General features: G+C 59.1%; 1 protein-coding gene across 1 annotated transcript; it reads right to left on the bottom strand.

Annotated features, from left to right (window-relative positions):
• Window positions 1–5,122: 5,122 nt before the first annotated feature.
• On the bottom strand, window positions 5,123–7,243 carry TPBGL (trophoblast glycoprotein like; the record flags this gene model as incomplete). The annotated part of the gene is made up of 1 exon (XM_082002989.1): window positions 5,123–7,243. The coding sequence occupies one exon, from the start codon at window positions 7,241–7,243 to the stop codon at window positions 6,179–6,181; it is 1,065 nt and encodes a 354-aa protein (XP_081859115.1). The 3' UTR covers window positions 5,123–6,178.
• Between the last annotated feature and the right edge of the window lie 10,578 nt (window positions 7,244–17,821).

A 17,821-nucleotide genomic window follows, 5' to 3' on the forward strand; every position in this document is an offset into this window, starting at 1 on the left:
GGCTGCGAGTTTGGACCATCCCCGAGGGAAGGGCTGCCCCTCTGCTCTGGAAACCTGTCCCATGGGGATGGAAAGGGGCTCATCCTGCCCACGCAGAGCAGCATCTCCCCGGGTTTGGGGCTCAGGGGCTCATCCTGCCCACGCAGAGCAGCATCTCCACAGATTTGGGGCTCAGGGGCTCATTGTGCCCACGCAGAGCAGCATCTCCACAGGTTTGGGGCTCAGGAGCTCATGGTGCCCATGCAGAGCAGCATCTCCCTGGGTTTGGGGTGCAGGTTCTCCACTTGCGCATTAGAGAGATGATTTTTGGCTCTTTTTCATGAAGAACATGGAAACCTCCCCCCAAAAGGGCATCACAGAAAGGCCCTTCTCAGGGGCTTCCTTTGAAGCAGGAAGGTTTCTGCAAATTGTACCATGATGGGGAGGGGATGGAGCTGTGAGCAGATGTAACCTGGCAGCATTGCCAAGGGCTGGGGCCAGTCACACCGCTGTAAAACCACGGGAGGGGACTGGTTTTATCTCTACCCAAGCTGAAGAAGTATCCTCTGAGGCTGAGGAGCCTGAACAATTAGAAGTGATGAAGATCATCTAAAAATAGGTATCTGTAAATGTCAGGCTGGTGAGTGCTTGGGAAACGTGCCGGCAGGATGGAGCGGCTCTGCGCGGTTATCTGGTGCACCCTTATGCAGGATGAGGGACCGATGCGGATCTGCCCCGGGTTCACCCTGCTCGCCTTGGCTCTCTGAGAAACCCCAAACCCCCAGAAACTGGCTGTCATGGGTCACCCCAGACATCCACAGCCGGAGGCTGCTTCTGTGCCCTGTTATCCCGACGGGAGCTGCAGAAGATCCCAGCTCTGCTTCGATGGGAGATGGGGTGGGGAGAGATGGGCTTTGGGGCTGACACCAGTCTCTCAACATGAATTATTTCTCAGTGGCTTTTGATTAAAGAGGGGAAAACTTCATCAAAGACCACCCCCCCGCCCGCAGCAGGCACCATGAGATGTTCCCAGCCCCGTGAGTTGGGTGATGAGCTGCCAAAACCACCTCGGAGATGCTCCAGTCCCCCCTCTCCGAGCAAACGACGGGAGCCCGGTGGCATGGGGGCACCTGGCAGATGGGTTATCCCCTCCACCACCTCGCCCCCAACAGCTTCTCCCACCTGTCCCCAGCATGCCAAAAACTTGCTTAAAACAGCCCGGAAAGCAGGTTTATTTTGAAAAATAATCCAGATCGGGACAGATTAGTGGAAACACGTCCTTCCCCATCTGCCCGGGCTGCGCCGTGCCAGCTCGCAGCGGGGCTGCTGGGGTGAGGACACGTGCTGGCGTGAAAAACCACCCCAAGGAGGACAAGGTGGCTCCATGCTGAGGCCCTGTGGGGCAGGGAGGGCATGAGGCCATGGGGCTGCAGCCTCTGGGGGTGCCCTGGGGTGTGGGGTGAGCTGCTGGGGTTCAGACCCCTTTGAGGGGTGCGTGGAGCTACCTCTCCTCCAGCCCAGCTCCGATCAGTGCCAGGTGCCCTGCCTGAGCATCCCTGCCTGGGCATCCCTGCCTGTCCCTGCCCATCCCTGCCTGTCCCTGCCCATCCCTGCCTGCCCCTGCCCATCCCTGCCTGCCCAGGTCCCTGATCTGCCTGTCCCTCGCCCATCTTCTGTCTGTCCCTCCCCGTCCTATGTGTCTCTGCCTCAGCATCCTTGCCCTGCCTGGCTCTTTTGGTCCAAGCCCTGCCTGTCCCTGCCTGTCCCTGCCACACTGCTGTTCAGGCTGGGGACTTTGACTTGCCACCCTGTGCCCCATGCCCAGGCTGGGTCCCCCCAGACCTTCTCCCCCACGACATGTTCTCAGCCCCATGGTGCTGCTGCCTCCAGCACTCTCCTTGCTGCCAAGGGCTCATCGCTGTGCTGAATGGGTCAGTGCTCAGCCACGCCGAGAGCCCCCGTCCTCCAGCATTATCCCAACGCAGCTAATTAGAAGCGCTCACAGGTAAAATAGGTGGGATTCTATTTAATACTGATTTCTTTGGCAGGGTGCAGAGGCCACCTCTGAGCTGGAGGAAGGACAAACAGAGCAGGGACTGTCCCAGGCTTGGAGGTCCCAAAGCTGCCCAGAGTTTTAAGTGAACCCTGCTGAGGTTTGAAATCCATTTCTGTGTGTGTTTCTACCCAGGCCCTTCCCTGTTACCAGGAACTCGGCCCTGCTTTGTTTGTGCCTCAGTTTCCCCAATGCATGAGGGTAACAGCCCCCACTGGCTCTTCCTAAAGAAATAAATGAAAAGCAGAGTTGGTTTTGTTTTTTTCTCTCTCTGTAGGTTTGGGTTAATCCCTGCTAATGGAGGAGGAGGATGGAGGAGCCTGGTATGAAGCTTCTCAGGGATGAAGCTGCTTGGGGAGAATGAATTGTTATTAATACTGAGTATTTTTGGAAGGGAGGGGCAGCCGGTGGCTGATTTTCTTCCCTGACCGGGTGCCGGGGCATTGCAGCCCTGTGCTCAGCGGGGACAAGGGTGATGCTCCAGCCCAGTTATTTCCACTTGATAAATCAAGCGGCACTCACCACGCCAGTATTTTTGGTCACTTCTGCGCTAAATGAGACCATGTTCAGCATCTCCCCTGCAGCTCTGGGCTCTGTGGAGCAACTTCCACCAAACTTGAGCAAAAATATTTCTCAAAACACACCTGGGCCGCCCTGGTCCAGGGGCACGAGCACCCAAAACCCACCAGGACGTGTGCAGGGGAGGATGGGTGCAGGCAGGGGTGCCTGGCCCCACTCCGGCCGCACCCACATCCACTTCCCAGGCTCAGTCTCGCGGCTCGACTCTTGGCCGGATCGGCCCAAGAAGCAGCTGAGCTCTTTGGAAAATAAGGAAGGAAAAGCAGATCCGAAAGACCGTGGTGGGCTGCAACGCGCCGGCAGCTTATAAGCGTCTCATAGGCAGGGCGTAGAAACAGCCCTTTTCGGCGTTTTCCCCTGATTTTTGGTGCCGAGCCACCGCAGAGGGTGGTCGGGTCTCTCTGCTGGGGCAAAGAGGTTGGGGCGTGGGGGGGTTCGCATCCCCCGGGCCGAGCCCTTCGTGGAAAGGGTCCGCAGGGGAACGTGACGGCAGGCGCGTTTCCCCGAACACGCCTGTCTTTGGGCACCCGAAAAGCACATTTTCAGTCTCGGCTTGGCGACAAGTCTTGGCTTCGCTAATCCAGAGGTTCCCTAATCCTGCCGACTTGTCATGCGTGGGGTATGTGCTGTACAGAATAATATTAACATTAACAAGCCACAAGAATTAACGCTCCTACAGCTGCTTATCCACCCAACCACCCGCACCCGACCGCTCGCACGTCGCCTTCGCCGGGCTGACGGGGCTTCGCCTCCCCGGAGGGGGTCAGCGCACGCACCCCGGGGTCTCGGTGCACCCCGCGAGGAGGGGGAGCGCGATGCTCCGAACCTCCCGCTGCTCCGTGCGGAAAGGAGGAGCGTCCTTGTCCCTGGGGACCACCGCATCCCTCCCTCCGGCCTCAGGGAAAGCCGGAGCAAGCAGCTGCCCGCGCCGGCCGCCCCGTTCGCCAAAGGGCTTTGGGAGCAGGATGCGTTTGGCCACTTTTCTGTCTGCCCGGAGGGAATTTCCTTCCCATTTTCCATCGCCGGGCACCGGCGGCCGCTGCCAGGCGGATGCTGTGTTCCCCGCTCCAGCCAGCGCCCACCTGCCCGCACAGCCCTCCAGCCCTCCTCCTCCTCCCCGCTGCAAGGTGTTAAATCTCGCCAAGACTTCCCAGCACGAACTGATGCTGCTCCGCCGGAGCCGCAGCCCCGGACGGCCCGCCACGCTCAGCGGCGTTTGGTCCCGGCACAGTGTGCTCTGCCAGATGTGGCTGCCAGATGTGCAAATCCACCCCGTTGCCCTTCCTCTTGCTCCTTTTGGCTGCGCGGGGGTGGGAAACCGAGGGAGGAGGTGGGGCAGCAGATGAGGGCGAGGGGCAGGCTGAGATTTCTCCCCCATAAACCTGCTTGGTAACTCATTGCACAGGGTGGCGAGGGGGGGGGCCGGAGCCCACAAGCTCCTAGGATGGGGAGAAAACCTCTGGAAAAGGTCCCTGAAATGCCGTAAGTTTCTGCCGGAGCAACTCAACCCCGCTGAGCTGAGCTGTGGGGGGTCTCTGGGGCTTCCCCAGGAACTGGGTCAGAGCCAGGACCCAGCTCCGGTGGGGAGCCAGCTCGGAGCACCCAGGAAACTCCTGCTGACGCCACGCGCCGTACCCCTGCCCGAGCGCAGCTCAGGCGCACGGCTCTGCACGTGTCCCAGCCCCTTCCCCACCGGCCTGCCCACCCCGGCACCGGGCTTGCAGGGGAGGAAACGTAAAAGGGCAAAACGCAACCGGGGACAAAGCAAAGGGGGAAAATGCAAAGGACTCTGCACCAGGTCACGTCCTTCCCGGGGCCTCCGGGCACGCCTGGGAGGGAAATAACCGTCCTCTCCCCCGGCAGAGCTTTCTGCCCGGCACCCGAGCTGAGCACACGCAGGCTTGGGGGACCATAAACCCCACGAAACTCTTGTTTACAAACTCACCACGCCGGGTACCTGCTGCTCCCCGCATCAAGGATCCCAAAGCACCCGGCAAACACCGGCGCCGGTCCCGGCACAGGCGAGGATGCAGCTCCCGTCCTCACCCCTGCCCGGCTCGCCCGTATCAGCCTCTCGGGACGGAGGAAGGCAAACAGAGACACACCGAAATGCAACAGGCGGATTTGCAGCCCGGTGCTGAAATTCAGCATTTTAAAGTGCCACATTGCAAGAGCTACAGCTTCATTTCGGCAAATGCCGCGAGTCGCCGCCCCGCGCTGCCTCTCCCCGCATCTGTAGATGCTCAGCGCTTGGGTGTCTCATAAATTAGGCACCAAAACACCCAGGAGCCAAAAACGGCTTTAGAAACCCATCACCTGAATAATGTTCCCGGGTCCCTGCCCCGCTACCAGGGAAGGATCAGGACCGGCAGAGCCTGAGCTCTGTGCACAAGCAAAACCTCTCTGCATCCCTGGCCACCAAACCAGCCCGGGAAAAGAAGTTTCTGAGCACCAGCAAAACTAGAGGAGCCCCCAGCTGCCTTCCTCCGGCAACGCGACCGCCACAACATCGCCTCAGCCAGGGGATATTCGCCAATCGCTGCAAGCAGCTTTATAGAAAATAGACGATAGAGTGGATGCAGCTTTCAATATATTTGCTCTAGGATATAGTAACAGGCACGGTTCTAAAGCAAACACGGGTGGGCGAACTAGGTCGAGAGCTTTTGCTTCGCTCGTTTTAAATTACAAAGTGCTGAGACAGCCTAGTCTAGCATATATTTTAGAGTCAGAAAAGGGCTGCCCCCGCGTGCCCTGGGGAACATGCACGCAGCCGGCGGAGGCGTTTCCTACACAGCTGCATCGTTTTGTGCCTGGAAAGAGCTGGAAATGTCGTCGAACAAAACCAAATGGATAAACGGGCTTGGAAAAGCACGTCTCTTCTCAGGGGGAGCGGCTAGACGGTGTGTTTTCCTTTGTGTTTGAAGCAAAGAAAAAAAAGAAAAAAAACAAGAAATCAAGCTAAGTTTTGCATCTGTCAAATAGAAATCTAATAGGAAAGAGAGCTGTACATGGTCAAAGTCAAGTCCAGGCTCCAGGAACGTCCAGGAGGACAGTTTCAGATATTGCCCGCTGCTTCCCGGGATGTGCCAAGCAAACACTCACGTGCGTGCGGTGCCGAGCCCGGCCGGCAGCATGGCATCCCGCAGTCCGCCGAAGAAACCTGCCGCTGGAGAGGAGGCATGGGAAGCAGCTCATAATCTTCCCGGGAGCGTTGGGGCTGCGTGTGCCAGCATCCCGCAGGGACGATCCGGATGCGCTTCCCCCTGCCCGCAGGCGCTGGGATGGGGGGAACAGATCCAGCCCGGTCCCCTGTGGGAATCAGCGCCACGGTCAACTGGGGCACGGTCTGGAGCCCTCTGGGGAGGGTGCACCCCACTCTGATGCACCCCAGCACCCATCCCCAAGGCCGACTCGTCCTCAGAAACTTATTTTCGGCAGTGCCATGGCAAAGGGATGGGGACTGGGCCGGGGCGAGGTGGATGCCGGGAGCGGAGGCGTCAAGGGGCGGCATGGCGGGACGGGTGCTGGGGATGCCGGAGCGGCGAGGGTGGGATGCCGAGGGTGCCGTCAAAGGCCGGGGGTGCTGCCTCGGCGGGGATCAGCATCCTGCTCGTAGCGGTAGTGGTAGCCCTCCATCTGGTCACGACAAGCCTCGCGGAGGTTGTGGAGCCAACGCTTGATGCCGCGGCGGTTCAGGTAGAGCACCATGAGGAAGACGATGCCAATGAGGGCCAACACGATGCCAAAGAAGACATAAGAGGCCGTCTCCAGCCGACCGGGCTCGCCGCCCTCAGCGGCCGTGCACGCCAGCCCCTCGGGCCGCAGGCGCAGCAGGGTGGCCCCGCGTAGCGGCGGCGGCCCGACGCAGCACAGGCTGTGAGCGTCAGGCACGCGGGCGGCGGCGGTACGCAGCCAGGTGAGGAAGGGGCGCAGGGCGCAGTCGCAACTCAGCGGGTTGGCCCCCAACATGAGCCGCAGGCCCCGCAACCCCGGCGCTTCCAGGCTCCGCAGCTCGGCGGCCGCCAGCCGCTGCAGCGAGTTGTTACGCAGGTCCAGCTCCTCCAGGCCGGCGGGCAACAGGGTGGCCGGCAGCGCCCGTAGCGCGTTGCCCGCCAGCTCCAACCGCCGCAAGCTGAGGTTGCGCAGGGCCAGGGCCAGCTGCTCCTCCAAGGAGGCGGCCAGCAGCGCCTGGTTCAGCTGCAGCGTACGCAGCAGCGGCACGCCGGCGAAGGCGCCGGCGGCCACCGAGAGCAGCGGGTTGTGGCTCAAGTCGAGGGTACGCAGAGCGGGCAGCCCTTGCAGAGCCATGTCCTCGATGATCTGGATGTTATCGTGGCGCAGGCGGAGCAGGCGGAGGTCTGGCAGCGGGCGGGCAGCGAAGGCAGCGCGGTGCAGCACGCTCAGGTTGCTGCCGGCGATGCTGAGGTTGTGCACGGTGGCCGGCAGCTCCCTCGGCGGTTCCTCCAGCCTCTCGTACCGGCACTGCACCAGCTCCGGGGTGGCCACGCAGTAGCAGGCGGACGGGCAGCCCCCGGGGGCGGCGGCGGGGGGCACGGCCAGCGGCAGCAAGGCGAAGCCCAGCCAGGGCAGCCAGCGCGCGCTGCCCGCTGCCCGCGCCTGCCTGCGGGCCATGCTCGCTGCCCGGGCATACAGGGCTGTGGGGTGGGGGTGGGGGGTGGGGGAGTGGGTGATGGGGGTGGGGTGTGGGGGGACACGGACCTGCCTCCCTTCAGCCCCCCCCGGGGCTGAGCTGCCTCCGGCGCCGCGCCCGCACACGGCGGCTCTGCTGGCAGCGCCGGCCGCGCGCTGCCCAAATCGGGCTGGGGCGGGGGGGTGGGAGGAGGGAAAGAGGAGGAGGAGGAGGAGGAAGGGGGACGGGTTGGGGCTGCCTGGAGCTGCGGGCTGGGCGGAGGCGCGCCGCGGGCAGCTGCCGTCGGGGGCGGGGGGGTGCGCGGCGCGGCTCGGCTCGGTTCAGATCGGCTTGGCACGGCTCGTCTCGGTTAAGCTCGTCTCGGTTAAACTCGACTTGGCACGGTTCGGCTACGTTAAACTCGGCTTGGTTCAACTCGGCTCGGTTAAACTCGACTTGGCTCTGCTCGGCTCGGTTAAACTCGATTTGGCTCGGCTCGGCTCGGTTAAGCTCATTTGGCACGGCTCGGCTACGTTAAGCTCGGCTCGGTTAAGCTCGGATCGGCTCGGTTAAGCTCGGCTCGGCACCGCTCGCAAGCGCCGGCTCCCCCCGCCCCGTGGCCACGCCGCTGCGGGGTGGGGGGGCTGACGCGGTCCCCTTCCAGCCCGGGGAGGGGTTAGGGGATGTCGCGGTCCCCATCGAGCCCGGGGAGGATTTGGGGGGTGTCCAGGTCCCCTTCCAGCCCGGGGAGGGGTCAGGGGATGTCGCGGTCCCCATCGAGCCCGGGAGGGGTTAAGCGCTGTCCCGGTCACCCCCCTCCCCGGAGGGGATTTGGCGGTTGTCCCGGTCCCTTCCCAGCACGGGGAGAGCTGGGGGCTGCTGCGGTCCCCCCCACCCCAACCCTGGGGAGGGGATGAGGGCTGTCACCGTTCCTTTCCAGCCTGGGGAGGATTTGGGGCTGTCTCGGCCCCCCTCCAGCCCAGGGAGGATTTGGGGGCTCCCCTGCTCCCCATTCCCCAGCCTGCCCCACAAGCCGGACCCCCCGCAGCACCCCTGAGCCGGGAGAGGGGCGCAGGCAGGGTTGTTGTCACCGCTGCCTCCAAGTTACCACTGCTTTTGCTTCTCGGTACTCAGCCGCATCGTCCCTCCTGGGTCCCCGTCTCCTCCCCGGCTTTGCGGGCAGCTGCGGGGTCCATCGCGCGGGAGAGGCGATGCTGAGGGACGGAGAGGTCATCGCTTTTATTAGACCGGCTTGGAAAAAAACCCGACCGGCGTTGGGCACGCAGCGCTGACCCGTTGTTGCGCTCCCGGCTTTATTTTCTCTTTATCGTATCCACTGGACTAATAAAAGATATTACCTCTGCTGCAAAGCCTGCTTTGGTCTCGCCGCTGTCCCGGGGGGCTGCCCGGAGCGGGGGGGCACAGGCCCTGGGGGTCACAAGCCCCTGGCCATGGGGGATACAAGCCCCTGGCCATGGGGGACGGCGCTGGGGTGGGCATGGGTTTTTTGGATGCTGGAGCGATGCACAGCCGGGGCTGTGTTCGGAGCCAGATGTAGCAGCACGGTTGGCAGCAGGATTTGGGTGCTGGAGCCCCTTTGGGTGCCTAAAGACCTCTGCGGGCCTGAGCTGGGGGTCGCATTAAATAATCTCGATCCTGGGCACATTTTCTCGTGGATCTTGATTTTCCTCCTCCTCCCTGCCCTCCTCTCTCATCCTGCCCTTTTTTCCCAAAGGATTTCCCTCCCTCCTTGGGATTCCCTCTCCCTGAAGCTCTCCTGAATTTTTGCAGGGACCAGGTAAATTTTGCATGCTGGTGTGTCTGGGTGGCTTGAGCTGCTCCCGGCCACCCTTTACTGAGCCCCTAGAAATTGGGCAAACTCTGTATTTAAAGTGACAGTGTTTAACAGCAGCCGGAGAAAGCGAAGGAGCTGGTGAGAGGGGCAGGGGGAGAAGAATAGATTTGGGAATATGTCAAATAATTGCGTGCCATCAAATATTTAAGCGTGGGGCAGCATCCACTCTCACACCGAAGGAGGGGGAGAGGGGAGAGCCAGGTAAGCACAGCGGGTCATGCTGAGTCAGCGTTGTAGCACTCATGGGTAGGGCCTCCTCTCCCCCAAAATAGCACTTTGGGGCCCATTTATCACATTTAGTTGCTATATTTGGTGAATCAATAGGGCCACAAGGCGGTCGGCGGGCCAGGTCCACCGCCTTGCATGGAGGTCCTGGCAAGCCCTCATCTGCCGAGCTGCAAAAATCCTGTTTAGTCCTTCTCCGTGTCTCCTCGGAGCAGCAGCGTCCGCCGTAAAATCGGAGGCCAAGGCAGGGCGCCTCCGCTCCCTCCCCAAAAGCCATAAAACGCGGTTGGTGAGTGACGTTAGAGGTTAAGGGAGAGCACGAGGCTCTCTGAAGCTGAGAGGGAGCTGAACCCGTTGACTCTGAAGGGTGGAGATGCTCCAGGGCGTGGAGGGGGATGCGCGCCGGTGCCGTACTGCGGCAGGGTGGCTTTGGGGACGTGGGGGCTCTTGCCTGGAGGGACGGCGGTGCCCTCCTCGCCTGCTGCAAACGTCCTGGGCTTCCCCAGGGACGGCTGGTGGGGGGCCTGGGCGGGCGGTGACGAAGCCCCAGGGTGGGAGCTGGATGCAGCCGTCATCTCAGCTGTGAGCCTTCGGGGAGCTGGGACTGTGCCAGCATCTGCCACTGTTCCTCCCCTGCACCTTGCTCTCCTTCTGCTCCTCCTTTTCACCTTGTAGCATCTCTGGTCCTCGTTTCAGCCTGGTCCAGCCCAAAACCAGCTGAGGACCTCTGTCCTTTCAGATGCAGGAGTGGAAGACAATTTTTTCCCTCTTTCTCTTCGCAGACACTGTTTTCTGGCCTCTCTCCAGTTGGGACATAGCTTTCCTGAAGTGCAGAGCCCCACACTGAGCCTCCAGGCACCCCAAGGAGCAGAAGGACATCCCCATCTTCCTCCATCCCCAAAAGGATGGGTGACTTTTGGATTTATGGTCTCCCCTTGCCATTGGTCCTGCGTGTTTGCCTCCTCTCTAGCAACATCCCTGTGTCCTTGCTGGATGGCCCCAGATCAGTTTTCCACCTCTTTTACCAGTTTTCGGTCTCAGCCCTGGCACCTTGGCATCGACCACCAGGTTGATGGTCTTCATTCCCAGTTGTTAACGGTCACACTAGGTCCTGGAGCCCCTCAAACGCACGCTCCCCTTCGAGCCCCTGTTGGACTTGGGTTGGTTTTGGGTAGAAGCTACACCATCTCCCCCAAACCACCCTTCTGCATCTGAAGCAGCATCGAAGACTTCTTGCTGTTAAAGGCAAGGAGATCTGCATCGCCCCCGCGCCGGGAGTCCATCGCCACGTCGCAGGATGAGATTAGGTTGGGCTGATGCAATTTGTTCCTACAATTCAATACAGAGCATTACTCATCGCCTCGTTATCTTCTGGAGGCTTCCAAAGAGAATTGATTACTTGTGCCGTGTCTTCAGTAACTGGTGTAAAGACATCGGCTCTGCCATATTGCTTCTCCTTCCCCCTCTTCCATGACGGCCCACGTTATTTTGGGTTTTGCAGCCCGGGGGCGTGCAAGCATGGCTCCGGTTAGGAGCTGAAGCCCTTTGGGCTTCCCAGCTCCTCTCCCACCGTGTCCCACCCTGGTTTCTTTGCCACTGGTGCTGCTCTTGTTGGCTGATTGCAGACGGCTTCTTAGCGAAGGCTGGAATGAAAAGGCATTAAATGCTTCGGCTGGCTCCTTCTCGTGGTGAGGACGTCGTTCCTTCCCCTTCCATCCCTCCTCATTTCCCACTGCTGCAAAGCAAGGCTGAAGGCTCTCCTCCTCCTCGCCACATCACCCGGGGCTCTCGGGATCTGTAATCATCCACGTATTTTTGCTCACATTTTCCTTGTGTTTTGGGGGCAGCGTGAAAACCGCAGCTTTGGGTGTAGAGCACCCCACGGCCCCAGCGTTGCCCTGCCTGCGTTTCCACGCTGGAGAAGTGCCGGGGCAGCGGAGCGGGAGACCGTGGATGGCGCAGAGACGCTTCCGGTGCTCGCCAGCCTTAAACTGGCATTTAACAGCACTAAACCCACGCCGCTTCGTCTCCCCCGCCACACAGGCATGGTTAGAAGGGAAGAGCTGGAGACATAATAGATGATTTAAAAAAAAAAAAATTCATTTTCTGGCCTCTGCGCTTCTCCCGGGCACATTTTGAGGTCGTGCTCTGCAGGCGCAAAGGCTGAATTGCTTTTGCGGGGGGATGCTCGTGCCCAGCCTCGTGCCTCCCGGGGCATCGGCGGTGGGGAAGAGCTGACATGCCGGTTGTGACATCATCGTGAGATGTGTCGGGACGGAGAGGGAAGGAGCAGAACGGAGCGCATCGCGTGCGGCGGCTCTCTGCCTCCTCTGCCCTCTCGGATGGGGTGTTTCTGTTTCTCCTTCTGGCTCTGTTCTGGGTTTTTTTTTTCTGTTCCTGAAGGTTCCCTTCAAGTGGTGGTTTTCTGCCCCGGCCATGTGCTTTGGGGCAGGGTGAGAGCAGCCCTTTCGCTGCTAAGAAATCCTGTAATCTGTAAATTGCTGCTATTAACCTTTGCTCAGCAAATGCCGGCGGCAGCCGAGTGCAGCATCCCTTTAAAATTCACACCTGTGACACTGGAACTGCTCATCTCTCTGCGGGATGAGCCGTGGAAAAATGCTGGAATATTTTCTTTTGACATTTGCCACGTGAAGCTGTTGGAAACGACACTTCTTTCACCTAGAAAAATCCTCCCACCTGTACCAGCAAGGGGTTTGGCACTGCAGCGAGAGGTCCTGTTTCAGATTTTGCTTCGTCCCAGGTGACTTCCCTCCCTCCCTTGCTTGCACTCTCTTGGGATTGCAGAAGTTTTTGTAAAAATCTGCTTTTAGCCCAACGTGGGACAGTCCCCAGGACGCAGGAGAATGGGGGAGTAAGTCCCAGATTTTGTCTCTTGCTCCAGGGATGGTGCACAGACGCGATGGGCACTGGGGCCGGAGGTCAGGCTGGGACTCCCTGGTCCCATGGTCGTGTTTCCCCACAACCTGCCAGAAACCACCTTCCCCTGTCTCGTCTGCTCAGCACGGGCAGATAAGAAGTGGGAAATAAAAGGCAGGCCAGGATGGGCAGGCAAAACAAGGCGGGGACGGCACGTCCGGGTGGGCTGTGGCTGGCCGTGGTTACTGCTGCAGGCACGAGCTCATCCCCGGGCTCGGCGGTCGCCGGCAGAGACCCACCACTGGCCACGTTGCTTCATGCCACCCCCTTTTCTTGCTCCACAGCCCCCGTGTCCGTATGTCCCAGCTGGTAGCACCCAGATCCCGTACGCCGCTGGGTTAGAGGATGGTGAGGGTCGTTTTGGTAGCGCAGCCAGCACCCATCCCGCAGGGTGCCAGCCCACCGCGCTTCTGCTAATTGATGCGTCGGCATCCAGGGAGCCGTGTGGAATCGGAGCCGCTGAGCTAACTGGTGCATATTTTAAGGTGGTATCAAAGATTTTGCATTTAGACGTTACGGGCTTGCAAATGCAGCTGCGGGTGGGCAGGTCTGCTGGGGCCGGTTGTGGTCATCGTTGGTTATGAATTGGGTTGTGGAGATGATTCCTGATGGGTTGCGGAGGGAGAGGCAGGAGGCAAGTGAAGGTAGTGAATCAGGACCTCCTGGTCATGGGACCTGGAGTCATCAGGGTGGTTTTTCACCCCAAATAAACGAAACCCTGCAGCACTGGATTGCGACGGCCAGCTCGCTTCGTTGTGTTGCAGCCCCCGGGCTGCGAACGAGGGCGCAGATTAATGGGCGTCAGGGAGCGGGTGCTTTGGGTGCCCAGAGCCAGGCTTGGCTTTGCTGTGCATCCAGGATCCAGCAGATCCACGGAGCAAACGCCACACAGCAGGGAAAAAAATCACCCACGGAAAAGCCACGAGACCCAGGAGGGGAGAGATGGCCCCTCCAGCTCGTCAGGGCTCGGGTACAAAGGCAGCGGGTCAGCAGAGCCCGTCTTGTGTTTAACCGCTCTATTTATACCGCGGTATCCGAAGGAGAGAGGACCCTTTCCCCAAATGTCTGCAAAGCACCATGCGTGCTAGTAATGCTCTATAAATACATTAGCAATAAATAATGAATAACCTGGATGGGCATTAAAGTGTAAACAGGAGGTGAAGGGCTCTCTCCCATTACCGGTCCCCCGAGACCCGCTCAACAACCCTCTCTCCAACTCCGGCTTGATGCGATTCCAACTGCAGAGCCCTTAGTCACAGCAGCAACAATATCATAGATCAGTGGCTCCGTAGTTAAGAAAAACAAGCCAAAAATAGTCCGGAGGGCAGTGTCTTCCTCCCGATGGCATGCTGGATTTGCTTGCATCAGCGTTTTTGCCTTGCGGTGCTCCTCTGCCTGCACACGCTGACCCTCCCAAGGAGCAAATTCTCCACCTGCTGAAAAGAGCTGTAGGGAGCCGGAGGGTTTGGGGACCAAGGAGCTATGTGTCCTGGAGTAAACTGCTTTGCTGGTGCTTCTGCTGCCCCATGTTTGGGGTAAGGTTTACATCTCCCCATGCCGTGCAGCCCCCCAGCCGGTGGGAGGATGCAGTGCGTGCTGGAGGTGGAAGAAGAGGAGGCTCCCAGGAGACCTTCTTGCAGCCGGCCAGGACTTAAAGGAGGCCTATAGGAAAGATGGAGACAGACTTTTTAGCTGGGCCTGTTGTGATGGGACAAGGGGTAATGGCTTTAAACTCAAAGAGGGGAGATTTAGATGAGATAGATAGAAGGAAGAAATTTTTGAGAATGAGGGTGGTGAAACCCTGGCCCAGGTTGCCCAGAGAGGTGGTGGATGCCCCATCCCTGGAAACATCCCAGGTCAGGCTGGACGGGGCTCTGAGCACCCTGCTCGAGTTGGGGATGTCGCTGCTCATGGCAGGGGGTTGGACTAGATGACCTTAAAATGTCCCTTCTCACCCAAAGATTCTATGATTCTGTGGAAACACCAAGGTGGGACCTTGGCTGGAGGATTGGGCTGCCCATCTCCATCCACCCCTCATGAGACGGGCTGTAGCAGGACCTGGACAGGGGTTGGGGATGCCCCATGTAGGATGCTGCATGCCAACCTGGAGAGGAGCAGCAGTGGAGGGGAAGGTTGTTGGAGGTGTGGTTTGGGTCCAGTTAGTCTTAATCTACCTCTGTGTTGAGGAGGATTTCTTAATTGGGACAAACGGCTCCCATTTGTGTATTCGAGCTGCCAAAAGCAGAGGAAAAAGAGTCCCGGTAAAATTCCATGTGCATTTTATCTACTGGATCCCTCCCACCCATCACCAAGACCAGGGCCAGTCTGTATTGGCGAGAGTGCATATGTTTAATAAAGCGCCATAGGCCATTAACATACCTAACGAATAGGATTGCTGGGCTGCAGCGGAGAGCCATCTCCGTCCATCACCGATTCCCAGTAAGAGCAATGCTGTTTAATTATCTGCCCGACACTTTCTGGCTGCTGCGGGATGGGTGATTAGGCGAAGGGCTCCGAAGTCCCCGTCCAGAGCCCTTCAGGCTGGAGAGGTGACAAACGACACGCTCACCTGTGAGAGCATACAGCACCTCGAGAATATTTAATTAAAGCACAGCACTGTGGCTCCCAGGCACCCTGAGCATGGAGCTGTGAAGTCCTGGTTTCGATGTCAGCAGGGATGACCTCAAAGCTCCTCCCGTGGGCACGGTGAGGGCAGGACAGAGGGACGAGGATCCTTGGGGACAGCGCTGTCACCGGGGGAAATTGCTATGGGGGCACCCACTTCAAGCAGCCTGCTCCTGGGGGCTTCCCTCTCCATCCCTGCAGGATGGGGGATGGCATGGAGGAGGTTGGTCCGGGCCCTCACGGGGCTGTGATGATGATGACGGTGATGGTGAAGATGGACCTCCCCACCTGGGGTTGTGGAAATTAGTGCTTGGAGCCATGAGCGCAGATGGGCTGGGGGCTGTTGTGAATCCTTTTCCTTCCTGCTATGGGGAATTAAAAAATAACCATGGAGGACAAAAAGGGGAGAGGGGGGCACAGGGGCTCCTGCAGCTTCTGCGTCTGCTGGGTCACGGGCTGGGGTTTAGCATAAGCCGGGGGTGAAGGTGTTGCATAGTCCCAGCTGGGCTTCCTTGGGGGTGCTCGGTGGTGGCCGCCCAAATTTGGTGTCCTTGGAGTGGTACAGACCTGTGAAAACATTTCCCTATCTATCTGCCCCATGCTGCATCCCACAGCACGGATGGGGACGTCGTGTCCTGCCTGGGTCAGCTCCAGGGGCAGACCAGGTCCAGCGGAGCTTAGTGGGGGTCCATAGAAAAGGCTCCAGGGGCTCCTCCCACCCAGCAAGTTGGTGGCCAGTCCCAAACTGGGGTGCAATGAACTGGGAAGGTCTCTGCACCCTGACTCCTCCGGGTATTTCTGTCTTCCAGCTGCTGAAACGCAGTGGTAGGACCTGGTTTGCGGCATAAGATCTCCTGAGTCTAAAGGGAAAAGAAAGGCAGCGTAAAATATATGCAGCTGCCACGGCCATGCCGAGACTCCCTCTTCCAGAAGGTGACCTGAGGTGACCCTCACCAGTAACACTCCTGCTCTGGATGGGGACCGGGCAAATGTGGCCTCCTCGGAGACAGGGAGAGCCTGATGTAAGATCTCTGCAAAGGAAAGCACGAGACCTGAGTGTCCCGTGGTCCCCGGGGACCCTAAACGATAGCTCAGACTTTGTTCCTCATCTCCCCTGGGCAACAGGATTTTTATGGTATTTGCGGCTACCTTGAATTTGGGAGGGACGATGAGCGTAGCGTCCCGCAGCTCACCTGTCATCAACCCGGGCTCAGTGGATGAGGTTTATGGCCAATTCTTCCTAAGGGAGGTTTGATGATGATTTCTGAGCGAGGACTGACAACAGAGCTAATTGCAGTGTTTAAAAACTCCTGCCTCCTGCCTGCAGAAGCGATGCTCGGGGGGAAAGCAGAAGCCAGCCATCAGCAGGATTATAAATAACTTGCCATGGGGACCTTCCACCTTCCCTTCTGTGGCACGGCCAGAAATAGTTTGCTTTGGGAAGCACCAGCGCATTAGTGAAGAGCTGTAAAGCATCAAGGGCTCCGGCTTGGCGCTGCTAACTGAAACCCCAGCAAAAACCCGGGGAGACGAATGAACCCCATGTTCTTTCACGAACCACAGTGGCCTGCTGGCTTAAGGTGCGTTTTAGGAGACTCGCAGACTGAAGCCCAGCAAGGACAGAGTTTCGCCCCGAGGATAAGTTGGTGGAACGAAGGTGATGCAAAATGTGTCCCGGCAGAGCGGTCTGTGAAGCCACCCCAGGTGCCGTCCCACGTTGCAAGGTGGCACAGGGAGGGACCTGCCAGTGGTGCTGTGGCCCTGGACACTCTGTCCTTGGTGGCATCGCAAGGAAGACGGGGCTTCAGAAGGGCAACAGGGTGGTTTTGAGGATACTATTGGGGAGCTCTGCCCCAAGAAGCAACTTGGGAGAAAGGTGTGATGAAAGGTGACATGGTGGCGCTGGATTAATGGTTGGACTTGATCTTGAAGGTCGTTTCCAATCTTAGTGATTCTGTGATTCTGTGATATGCGCAGGTGGAAAGAGAAGGTGTTGGACTTGCACGGTTGTGGGCAGGAGTCAGCCCAGCAATGCCAACTCCTTCAGGCCCCAAAAGGGTGGCTGGGGACCTGGGTCGGTCACCAGGTGGTTGCAGCACCACTCTGGGTGGGTGTGGGATGGAGAAGCTGCCCTGCCGCCCCACACGGGCAGGTCTTGTGGAGTTGTGCTTGGAGCAGCCAACACCAGCCGGAGGTGCGGTGAGCTTGGACCTTTTTGCCTTCAGTCTGCAAGATGTGAATGGCAAGGCTGGGGCTGTGCACTATCCACGCCTGGAGAACTTTCCTGCCTCTCCCCATCCATGGTGATGTCTCCAAGCTTCCTCCAAGTCTCTCCCTGACCTTCCCGCACTGTCCCTGGCCAATGTCTTTGTCCTTCAGCCCACATTGCACCAAGAGATCCGATTTATGAAGTCTTGAGGAGAGCACGGTGGCAGCCGTCAGGCGGGAAAGCCCTGACTAGTCTCCTGGGCCCTTGAGAGCCGTCACCCTTGTCCACGCATAGCAAAAACCGGTGGGGTAGGAGGTGGTGTTGGACAGAGGGTTCCCAGCTGGGTGGGGAAGGCTCTTGCAGCAGTGTCACTCAGCAGAGCTGGCAACGTGGTATTTCCCGCAGGAGCATCTCCAGCGCCATGAATCAAGGTCATGAACAACCCAGAAGGCAACCACCCTCCAAAGCTTCCCAAGCCTGGGCTGGGGCAGAGCGCTGGCTCTTCACCCTCTGCTGCTCCTCATGCCTTGCACCCAAGCAGGGTGAGCTTTCCTCTGCCACTGGAGAGACCTGTGCCACCACGGGCAGGGCAGCAGAGGTGGTACCCGAGCAAAATGCTGCAGCCAGAACATTTTGCAGGAGAGAATGCAGACAAGGGGGGTGATAACATCTGGTAAATGATCCTTCTGTTATTGCTGTTTTATTGTTGTTTAATGGTTGGTGTATAAA

Source organism: Phaethon aethereus, assembly GCF_964289735.1.
Source record: "Phaethon aethereus genome assembly, chromosome: 1".
Lineage (NCBI taxonomy): Eukaryota > Metazoa > Chordata > Aves > Phaethontiformes > Phaethontidae > Phaethon > Phaethon aethereus.